This window comes from Solanum stenotomum, chromosome 2 (assembly GCF_019186545.1).
Source record: "Solanum stenotomum isolate F172 chromosome 2, ASM1918654v1, whole genome shotgun sequence".
Taxonomy (NCBI): Eukaryota; Viridiplantae; Streptophyta; class Magnoliopsida; order Solanales; family Solanaceae; genus Solanum; species Solanum stenotomum.
The window spans coordinates 3,383,294-3,395,317 of NC_064283.1; the positions used below are offsets into that span (position 1 = coordinate 3,383,294).

The 12,024-nt window shown below is 30.4% G+C and overlaps 1 protein-coding gene across 1 annotated transcript; it reads left to right on the top strand.

Annotated features, from left to right (window-relative positions):
• Nucleotides 1-5,901: 5,901 nt before the first annotated feature.
• LOC125854876 (uncharacterized) lies at nucleotides 5,902-10,914 on the top strand. The gene is made up of 4 exons (XM_049534474.1): nucleotides 5,902-6,462; nucleotides 8,656-9,141; nucleotides 9,510-10,025; nucleotides 10,468-10,914. Exons 1-4 carry the CDS (start codon nucleotides 5,974-5,976, stop codon nucleotides 10,549-10,551), a joined length of 1,575 nt encoding a protein of 524 aa, XP_049390431.1. The 5' UTR covers nucleotides 5,902-5,973; the 3' UTR covers nucleotides 10,552-10,914.
• The last annotated feature ends 1,110 nt before the right edge of the window (nucleotides 10,915-12,024 follow it).

The following is a 12,024-nucleotide window of genomic DNA, read 5'->3' on the forward strand; positions in this document are numbered from 1 at the left end:
TATAAAGCTGAATATAGACAATCTGATGTGACACCTCTCTATGGCCAGCATTTCTATTTATCTTTTTTCTCATTTTTTTGACATTTTATCTTTGTTTTGTATTTTTTATTTGTATATAAAAAAAAAAAACTAAAAGTATTTATGTCATACCCAATTAATTATACCCTTTATAACATCCATTACACTATATAGATTTAAGTAAATGGAAATGGAAGATGAAAAGATAAAAACTATTCATTTTTCATTACTGTTTATAATTATTTAGCCTATAAAAAAAAATAGCTAAGCATTTGTAACAAATAAGAACAAATTTCTTCACTTTGGCTCTTCTTCTTCTGACGATGATGATGAATATATGGTATCAACTTCTGTCGCTAAAATGTCCATCAAAATTCTAGGTCATGTGACTTTTTTAAGAAAGAGAAAGAGAGAATATCTCATGATTCTTGCGAAGACATTGATGTAAAGAAAGAGATCATGTAACAAAAGTTTCTCTTCAAAATAAAAGACTTTTTGAAAAAATGTTTATTCCTCCTACGAGGAGAGAAAATTCATTGTGGTTGAGAAATTTATAAGACAGTTGATTAGTGTTTCAAAGGGTAAATTATTTGGAGAAAAAATCATTCTATTTATGGAATTCGTATCAAATTAGGAGGAGAACAAGCAAAAATTTATTTTGTGATTTGAAAAGAGAGAAAATTAGATATTATTTCTTTCAACCTCATTATTCTTCTAATTTCTTTCTTCTTTTATTTTTTCTTATTTTTTGTATCTTTAATTAAAGTTTTTTTCTCTTATTTATCTTTAATTAAAGTTTATATATATTTTCTTTAAAAAAAATTAAAAAGATGATCACATTTAGTTCCTTTCCTTGTCAATTCTAGTAATCTCATAATTAGTGTTTATATTATTTTCTTAATTACTTTTTTTTCTTTCTTTTAATTATTTATTTGAAGAAATTAGTTATTATAACTTTATAAGAGTTACACATGTATTTTTACATAATTGATTTGTCATTTTTAAAATTTTTGGATCATTCTTCATCTTAAAGTTTATATCTATATGTAATAATAAAGCTAAAATAGAAAATGTGCGGTGACACCTTTTTAGCAATAGATACTTATTTATTCTTATCAATGTTTCTGACATTTTTTGTTATTTTTTCCTTAAAATAATTGTTGCCTCGATTTTTAGTTTTAGTTTTATTTTTTTAGCATTTTCTAATTTTAAAAGACTGAAAAATTTATATTGAAAATTTATAAAATATAAAAAATGATTTATTTAACTCCTATCATCATCAATATTATTATTAATTTCTTTTACTTCTTTCCTTAATCTTCATTTCATCATTAATGTAATTTATATCATTTTCACACACACACACACACAAAGATTTGTGACATTTCTTAGAAGTTAGGATTACTATTTATTCAATTTCTAAAAATTTTGAATTCTTTTGTCATACTAAATACAACATGTTTTATTATAATTACATTCAATATATTAATCAATATGTTGTAAGAATGAAAAGAAAATTATCATTTCACAAAAACAAAGATTAAAATATAATTTATTATGATTAAGGAAAGATAAAAAATATTATTCCAATATCCATAAACATATTTAATACATTAAAAATTAATTGAAAAGCTGTAAATAGAAAAGGAATCACCATTTAAGGAGTCATTATTTTTAAATTTTTGGATCATTTCTACTTCAAAAAGTTTCTATCCATATGTAGCAATAAAGTTAAAATAGAAAATGTAGTGACACCATTCTTAGTAATAGATACTTATTTATTCTTATCAATTTTTTCTGACAATTTTGGTTATATTTTTCTTTAAAATAATTATTGCCTCGATTTTTATTTTTATTTTAACATTTATTTTAAATTTTAAAAGATTGGAAATTTTATGTTAAAAATTTAAATAATAGAAAAAATGATTTATTTAACTTTTATCATCATCAATACTACTAATTTATTTGACGTTTTTTCTTAATCTTCATCTCATCACTAATGTTATTTATATAATTTTCTTAAATCACTTATTTTTTCTTTTTTAACTCTTTTATATATATAAAGTTGAATATGTAAATGATGATGTGACATTTCTTAGAAGTTAAGATTACTATTTATCTAATTTCTCAAATTTTTGAGTTCTTTTGTCATACTAAATACAATATGTTTTATTATAATTACATTCAATATAGTAAACAATATGTTCTAGGAATTAAAACAAAATTATCATTTCAGAAAAATAAATGTTAAATTATAATTTTATTATGATTAAGGAAAGATAAAGATAATATTTCAATATCCCATAACCACATTCAATACATTAGAAATTAATTGGATATAACTGTAAATGAAAAATGAATCACCATTTAAGGAAAATAAATGTTTGCAATACTATAAAAATTAAGGAAAGAGTAAGATATTATTTTAATATCCTAATTCGGAAATTTTAATCTACTACTCAATTAAAAAGAAAATGCATTTTATAACATTAAAAAGTTATTAGTTTAATATTTTTTCTCATTGTACTAATTCAATTCAATCAAACTTAATTTTAAAGATAAAATAACAACTTCATTTTAATTGTTATCAATATATTTTAAAAAATTATCGTGAAAAGGCTTTTCTTGCACCTTATTTTAATTTTCATATACTATTATTATTTTTTCTGTCATTTTTCAATAATTTTTTATTTCGATCTAAAATTTAATGTTTATTCTTCAAACTCTGATGGTACAATTAAGGTGGAGTAGAATATAATAAATGATGATTCTTCTACTAAATAAGATGATATAACGAAATTGAAAGGGTGAATTTTTTATTTTTTTTAAATGGANTGGTACAAATTAAGGTGGAGTAGAATATAATAAATGATGATTCTTCCACTAAATAAGAAGATAAAACGAAATTGAAAGGGTGAAGTTTTTTTTTTTTAAATGGACAGGAAATTCTATTGAGGTATCATTACATCATTATTCAATATATTTTTAATATAAATTTCATTTGTTGATGCATTTGTTTAGTACTCCCTTTGTCCCTAATTACTTGTTCACTTTTCCTTTTATAGTTGTCTCTAATTACTTGTCGATTTTGACAAATGAAGAAAGAACAATTTTTTTTACCTATTATACCCTCAATTAAATGACTAATTACTTTGAAAATTGCAGAATTTTTCATCCATTTCATAATTAATAGGGGTAAAATGATAAACTCACTATGTCATTAATTGATTTCTTAATAAATGTGTCAATTTAAAAGTGGACAAGTAATTAGGGACAAAGGGAGTAATACAGTGTTATTTCACATTACGAGATATTTCTTAGACATTTAAAGAGAATGGTACACCGGAATATATATTATATATTAAAGGATCAACTTCTTGCAATGGAAGAATTTGTTATTAGCAAATATATTTTAACTTGTTTGATAAAAAATATATTCTTCCTCATTTAATAGATGTAAAATTTGTCAATCTTTATTTTTTTCACAATCTTCATATTATTAAAACAAATACTAATATTACGATTAGACAACAGAGTAAATATAAAATTAATCAAAAATATTTAATTTTAATGATCGCGCGAAGTGCGGGCAAGTTCTCTAATTTAAAACAAAAAGGTAAAATTTAAATGGGTCTACAATAGAATTCCTAGAAATCCAACTTGAAAAATTATGTTAAAAATGGAAAACAAAAAGTGAAATAAATTTAATTGAGAGTTATCCTTCTTTTGTCCCATTTCATGTGACACTTTTTATTTCTCGAGAATCAAATAGTTTAAGTTTGACCGTAAATTTGCGTATGGTATCTTGAATTTTTTAAAAATAAAATTTATATATTTGTAAACTACGTAAAAATCAAAATATTATAATTCATAATAATTAATAATTCAAAATATTTTAAAGATCTATGAAAAATTTAAGATCAAAGATAAACTAAATAGAGTAAAAGGGGAGAATGGAAAGTAGAAAAAAAGAAAAAAAAACGAATATATATAGAGAGAAATTGAGGAAAAAAAGTCAGAAAAGTAATTATTCATGTGGGTTGTTGTATATGTAGAAAGACACGTGTACAATTAATGAGCCACAATTAATTTTATAGTACAATTTGAAATGCTTTGTGTACAACTTGATAGTGCCGTGTTCGTCCTTTAAAGTCTCACTTCTAATAAGGAGTAATTTCTAAACCATTCCTTATTGCTTTTCGTACAACTCTTTAATTGAATGAAGTGGGTTCACATATGGTACAACTTGTATTAGTTTTGGAATTATTCCTTATTGCTTTTGGTACAACTCTTTTATGCTGTGTTGGTTAGTACAACTCGTTTATGCTGTGTTGATATACCCTAAGTGTCATTTCTAAATAAGAGTAATATAAAAAAAAACATGAATAACTATATATTAGTTTTCCAAATAAACCTTCAATCATGTATTCATGTTATTATTTGGACCCATATATAATTAATTGTTAGAGGAGGATTTACTTGCCAAATCAATAGGAAGAACATGAAAAACTATTAATCCCACCGAACCCAAAGGTAGATATGACTCTTTTTCGTTGCAAATAATAGATCTAGATATTTTGACATTTGAATTACTATGTCATTTAAACTTTCTAATAAATGTATAGGTCCATAGCCTCTTATATATTTGTTAGTAAATTTTATTTAGATATTTAAATTATGATATATTTTAACCGAGTATTTGAATATATAAAATTGTTTCTATTAGATATTTCTGGCTCAAAATATTCAAAAAAAATTACACGTGTTTTTGAATATATAAATTAACTACGTAAAATATATCACATCTTTTTACTTATACGCGTTAACCTTCATGAGGTTGTAGTCGTAAAACTTCATGCATGTTCCATTATAAGTTTACAACTACAATCACCATTATCATTGTCAACCATCATTCATCATCATCAACCATTTCTATCATCACAATCACAATTACTGTCAGTCACTAGCAAACATATCACTTCCACCATTGTTATTCTATTAACTCCACTACTATCGTCATCACCTCCGCTATCACTATCAACCATTACCATTACTACGACAAATCTCTACTACCAACCACATCCAATTACCACTAACACATCGTCAACCACCACATGTTCTTCATCCATCACCATCATCGCCACCAACGGTTAACATCAATCAACTCCATTATTACAACCTCCATCATCACTATCAATCACTAATCACCACTAACACATCGCCAAACACCACATATTCTTCAACCTTCACCATCGTTACCCTCAACTGATAGCATCAGTCAACTCCACTATCACAATCTTCACCATCACTACCAACCATCATTATCGTGTTAGTCATTACAACACCAACCACCTCCATTAATACAACTATCATCATCATCACCATAAATCATCTTCGCCAGCAAACATATATCCTATTCATTTATTTTAAATATTTAATTACTTTGTTTTATGTATTTGAATGGTATGTTTATTATATTTGAGAACAAATAAATTATGTTTATTTAGATGTTGAAAAGCAAACATTATTAATTATTCATTATTTAAATCTAGAGAAAATATTTTAATCATTCATATGTGCTTTAGATTCGTCTTACATCTTAATCTTAACGAAAATAAATAAGACCCACTTCAAAAATCTTTCTCATGATTTAATCAGAAAGTATTTAATAAAAATATTTTATTATATATTCAAATGCTCAATTATAATATACTAAAATTCAAATATTTAAATAATTTTCTATCAAGAAATTTAAATAATTATCGATGTATTAAGCATTTTATTTATTTTGCTATATTACAAAATTTTAAAACAATGGGCACATAGATGAGTGTAAAAACCCAAAGAATTTGCAAAACCCCACACCATTTTGCTTTTCCCCTCTAATTTTATTCCCTTTTTTCTTCAAGTCTTCTCTTTTACATTAAAAAAACCGTTTCCCCTTTGCAATCCTGTATGGCTTCCTCAAGCAAAGAGCCGATCTCCAATCCCCCAATCCCCGACGAAGACGATGAGGAAGAAGACGATTACGACGAAATCGATGAAGATGATGAAGAAGAAGAAGAGCGAGAGCGAAGGCCAGTAACTGAAGAATCTCGAGTGCGTTCCGATAGGGCTAAAATGGAGAATTTATTCCGGCGGCTGTCGTCTGAGAGAGTGCCTATAAGAGTCCATGATGTGATTATACAAGGGAATACGAAGACTAAGGAATCACTCATTGAGGCCGAAATGGAAGCCCTAAAAAATGCAACAACTCTTCAGGAGTTGCTTAAGGCTGCCAGTATTGCAAATGCGAGACTTCAACAGCTTGATATTTTCGATTCCGTTAAAATTACTCTGGATTCTGGTCCACCGGAGCTGCCTGGGACTACAAATGTGGTTGTTGAGATTGTCGAGAGTGAAAATCCACTTACTGGAAGTGTTGGAGTTTTCTCCAAGCCTGAGGTAAACTATCAATTACTGTGTTCGTTTGAGTTTGATGCGTTATGTTTGATTATATGTTTAAATTAACTCAAGCTCTGCTCAGTTGATTGATGTGTGAATGAGGAAAGATCGAAACATAGAACATTTAATTGCTTGCACTACTATGAATAGTTCAGGAGAAGATTCTGCATTTTAGATGACAAGTTTTTAGTAGTATTTCCAATTCAATTTTTTTTTTTGAGATAATAGTATTTCCAATTCAATGTTTGCGAATTCGAATTGCCAAACCAACAATTCGCAAAGGTTGTCAGTCATGGATGTATGGAGATTTGCAAAATTATCCTGACATTAGTGTCTCAATTCTCTCTGATCTCCCTATGTTCAATCAGAACTTGTTGCAAATTGTTTTTTTTATAACAAATTAATTAGGTTCAGATTGTTACCCCTTTTCTCTCTGAGAAAACTGACTTATACATTTTCCATCTAAAAGAAAAACTGACATACATTTCGTTCTCCATTTTCTACATGCGCAAGTTTTAGTACACATTGTCCAAGGTGTTTCTCGTCTGCACTAATGACCCCCTTAGCTTCTCTCTTTGCCTTCTTATACTCTTGAAGACCTCCTAGTCTGCTGTTGGTGACTTACTATTCTCTCGTTTTGCTTTAATAACTCTTTGCATCTCCTTATCCTTATGGTTGAAATCCTAGGCATTAAAAATACCTAGAACTTCATTTGCTACTTTTCTGACTACATTGGCTTCTAAGTCACATCCTCCTTCATTCAACCTTGTCATGAATTTTATTTGGTTTCTGAATTTTAGCTTTTGTCCCCAAATTTTTGGCTCCATGTAGCTCTTCTAACTCTTTCGCTACACATCTACGACCTTCAGGTGACTAGGGCGTGGCCTAGTATGATTTTGTAGTCCCTATGTGCACCTTTATTTTCAAATATTATTGATTGTGATTCTTTCTTCTAAATAAGTGCAAGTTAAAACAAAATCATTAGTTGGAGCACCCTCTGAAATAGCCTTCTACCTTTTCATTTCTGGTATCACAACTATATCTCCATGCGTTTGGTCAAATCCGTTATATTATGTTATATATGTCCTCGGAGATCTCTCCTGATAATGTTCTGTTGGTCACTTTTGCATTTCTGGTACCACAACTACATCTCCTTGTGTTTGGTCAAAGCCGTTACTACATTTTTTTCTATGTCCTCACAGATCCTCTTCCAATAAAGTTAACTTGGAAGAGACTAGTTTTAAATTCCCTCAAAGCCATTCTATATGACTTATTTTAACTGGTCAAGGAGTGTAAGATGTTAACCTGACTAGTTTATTTTTATAAACAACTTGATTTATATAATTTATAGTTGTGATAGTGAAAGAAAAATATAAGTGATAGCTGAAGAGTTAATATGATAGACAAAGCATCACATCAGAAGTTCAAGATTAATATGTTTAGTTAACTATTTTAGGACATCTAAAATGGGAAGTATGTCAAGCAAAAAAAGGGAGAAAGAAAAAGAGTGAGAATCTCATAAGAATTGGGATGTATTAAAGATATTTCATTCACCTGGTATAGTGGTATTACACTGGGAAAATATCGCTAAAATATCTAGAAGAAATTGTTGTGGAAATTAGTTAAGCCATAGTTATATTAGGTGGATTTACTATCCATTAACAGAATGAAAGGTAGCATACTCCAAAGGGGTGAAGAAAATGCAAAGCTAGTACTGAAGTTCACCTTGCATTGGCTACATAATGCAAACACACATGAGCGTGGTGTTAAAAGTATGATATTTGTTGTGAATGGCATCTATATAGAAGTAAAAGTTATGGCTTTAAGTTGGGTAAAGAGAATACACCTGGAATCTTTAAGCTTGTCTTCAGCTGTGTTTAAAGATAAATTAGGAAAAGAAGAAAAGATTGGCAGTATGTCATTGGGGCTAGCTAACTGCAACGACTGTTGAGGATGTGCATACATAGTTGAGTGTGACACTATGTGCTATTTAGGGAAAAACTTCACTTCAGTTTGCATGTGTAACTAAGAACTAGCATAGACCATATTTTGTTACCCTGCTATTGGTGAACAAAATATTGGGTTCTGTCACGTGGTGCTGTAAATGTGCTTCGGATTTATAGAAGCAACATGCTTACATTATTTGCTGTTTTTTCCTTGGATTTTGATTATAACTTTAATTTGCTTCTGTAGGCTAGAGCTTGGTCACTGGAAGGTTCCTTGAAGCTGAAAAACTTGTTTGGTTATGGGGATATATGGGATGGGTCTTTGGCCTATGGCTTGGACCTGACTTCAGAGGTCAGTGCTGGTGTGTCTCTTCCCAGATTCAAAAAATTGATCACCCCTGTGACAGCTCGATTATCTCTTCTTTCCCAAGATTGGCTGAAGTTCACCTCGTATAAAGAACGAGCTTTGGGACTTTCTCTTGGCCTACTGTCATCCAGAAGCCATGATTTGTCCTACAGTCTCGCTTGGCGAACCTTGGCTGACCCATCACAAATGTCATCAAGAGCAGTGAGGAGACAGCTTGGGCATAGCTTAATTTCAGTTCTGAAGTATACATTCAAAATTGATAGGAGAAATTCTCCTTTAAGACCAACCCGAGGATATGCCTTTCTGTCGTCTTCTCAAATTGGTGGCCTCTTACCAGATCATCGGGGTTTACGCTTTCTCCGCCAGGTTCTTACAGTTCACTTTCTTATTTTATGTCTTTCATCCCTTTTTCCCTTTTTTTCCCCCAAAAGTAGATTTTGCCGTCTCTGTGGCTGAAACCTCTTTAAGTTGTTTTTTGAACTTCTGTCAGTAGTGTGATATCCAGGTTTATATTGATGTTGAGCAGTAAGATTTAACTGCAGTTTTCCTTCTACCCGTTCTGTTTTATTATTTTAGATGTAATTTGTATCTCACTCGTTCTGGCTATCTTGCCTGGTAACTATTCATACCATAGCCATATATTTCCCGCCAATATGACAGTCTAATTCTGAACCTATATATGCTTCTGAAATATCAAAATCACAGTATAACAGAACTTATGGATTTCTGAGCAGGAGTTGGACTTCCGCTATGCTTTACCTCTGGGATTTTATAATGCTGCTTTCAACATTGGAATTTCCGCTGGCGTAACTGTTCCATGGGGAAGTGGGTTCTTAAGTCGTCCCACCTATTTACCTGAGAAATTTTTCCTGGGTGGTAATTCTTCTCCAGTTTGTGCACTGGGTGGCCCATCATCTTTGTTGGGCTTTAAGACCAGGGGATTGGGCCCTGCTGAACCTAGAAGGCAAGTTACAGAAAATTCCACTGATGAGAGCTCTGATGCATCTTCTGCAATGGATTTCGTGGGAGGAGACCTTGCAGTTACTGCGTTTGCAGACCTTTCTTTTGATCTACCACTGCGGGTATTAAGAGAAGCTGGGATTCATGGCCATGCTTTTGCTTGTACCGGAAGCCTGAATAAATTGACGGAAAATGCGTATAAAGATCTATCTTTACAGAAATTCAAAGAATCATTCCGAGCTTCGGCTGGATTTGGTGTCATTGTACCGACCAAGCTCTTCCGAATGGAGGTAAGCTATCCATGTTAAAGATCTGCTTGGGATTTTTCTTCTTCGCTATAAAAGTTGTTCTCAGATTCAAAAATTTCTTCTTCGCCATATATGTTTCTGAACTTTCTTTTAGTTTCTTTACCATGCAATAAAAGTTCATTTCCTTGTATCTCATGCACCTATATGCATTTTATTTGTTCATTTGTGCCTTTCTCCAATAAAGCATGCCCTTCAAAAGCGCTTTGCACTTTTTGCAATATGCCCAACAACATGTTTTGGCGGTTTCTATGCTTTTTTCTTTTGGCTCAATGATTTTCTAAATTTGAAATTGGTGTCAGATGTTCAGACACATAAATGTAGTTTGATAAATGTTGAAATTACATGATGATAGTGGACGCAATTTTTTTTTGAAAAATGCGTACGAGTTTCCTGGGCATTTCTGACTATTTGATTCCATCACCAGGTTAATTACTGCTATATACTGAAGCAGCAAGAGCATGACCGAGGGAAGACTGGTGTGCAGTTCAGCTTCTCCTCATCTTTCTAGAAGCTCAACATTGCATGTTCTGTTCTCAGTGAATTGATAACGGCATGATTTCCTTCCGGTAAAATTAACATAATTTTATCCCCCGTTTCTCTGTTTTGTATGAGATGCAAATTTAGCCGGCCCCAACAAGTGCACTTCAGTTTCAAACTCTGGACAATTTTTCAATCCACTGTTACAGGCAAATAATTGGTGGCAAGTATTAGCATACATTCAATACGTTGATTTTCAATCCGCTGCCCCAAAATTCCCCGTTTGTTATTGGTGATTCATTTCTTATTCTGGGAGTTCAGTTTTGAAATTGATGTTTTTGATGTGCTATACCCTTGTATCAAGAGGCTCACTCAATACAGAGGACCATTAAAATTTCTTTAACGGGCGACCTTACGAGTTACGATTTGCTTGTAGGAGTCCTTAAACAGAGCTTTGCTCCTTCTGCTTGTGTTCATCCAAAGTTTATTTGTGAAGCTTTTGGAAATGATGGTTATCTACTTTAACCCCTTTGAATTTAAGTGTGTTTGTATGAAGGAAAATCGTTTCTCGAGAAACAAGTAAGTTTTTTACTTAAGTTTTAAGTGTTCGATAATTATGCAAGAAAATAATCAAATAGTATATGTAATCTAGCAAAATCTTATGGGATTGGAGAGTGGCAGGTGGGTAGGGAGGAGATAAAGAACTTGGAATGTAACGTATGAAACTTGTTTGTTTTCCTACTTTTATGGGGAAGTTATATTCCTCATTTTTATTCTTTTAATTGGAAATAAGAAACATTTTTTACTCTTTTTAGAAGGAAAATCATAGTGTTTGCAATAGTACCACTATGATATACTATAAGATGACACTTCTTTAATGTTATTATTGTGGACATACAATTTTTCAGTTTCGACGTTGAATTGTAAACTTATTTGTTCGACGTTGAATTGTAAAATTATGCCAAACTTTCTATTCAACCAATTAAATAATCTAGAAACATTCATCTTCAATGATGAGAGTACCATAGACTAGTTCTCTTGTTGTATGCAACAAGAAAGTAATATCTTTTTCTCTTTTTTTTCCTTTTTCAATTTGACCATTTCTCTCAGTTCAACTCTTTTCTTTCACGATAAGAAATAGTATTAATTAACTCTCAAATAATCGCACAAGGTTGAAATCAAGTCTACTAACGTGTTCCATAGTTAGAAAGTTGTGATGCTTTGTTAGAGATGGATTCAGGATTTTAAGTTTACGAGTTTTAAATAGCTCTTTGAACAAATAAAATTAGCAATATTTATAGAAAATATAAACTTTTCATATAAGAGGAAACAATTATTAGAAGTTAGGCAAATCTAGAAAATATCTTTATACTAAATAGAGATATAAATTTCTTGAATTGAATAAATAAAAAAAAATAAAGAAAGGAAGAGAAGTGACTTAAGAAAATGTTATAAATGTCATAAATGATGATATTTGGGTAGTAAAATCGTAATTTTTTTAAAT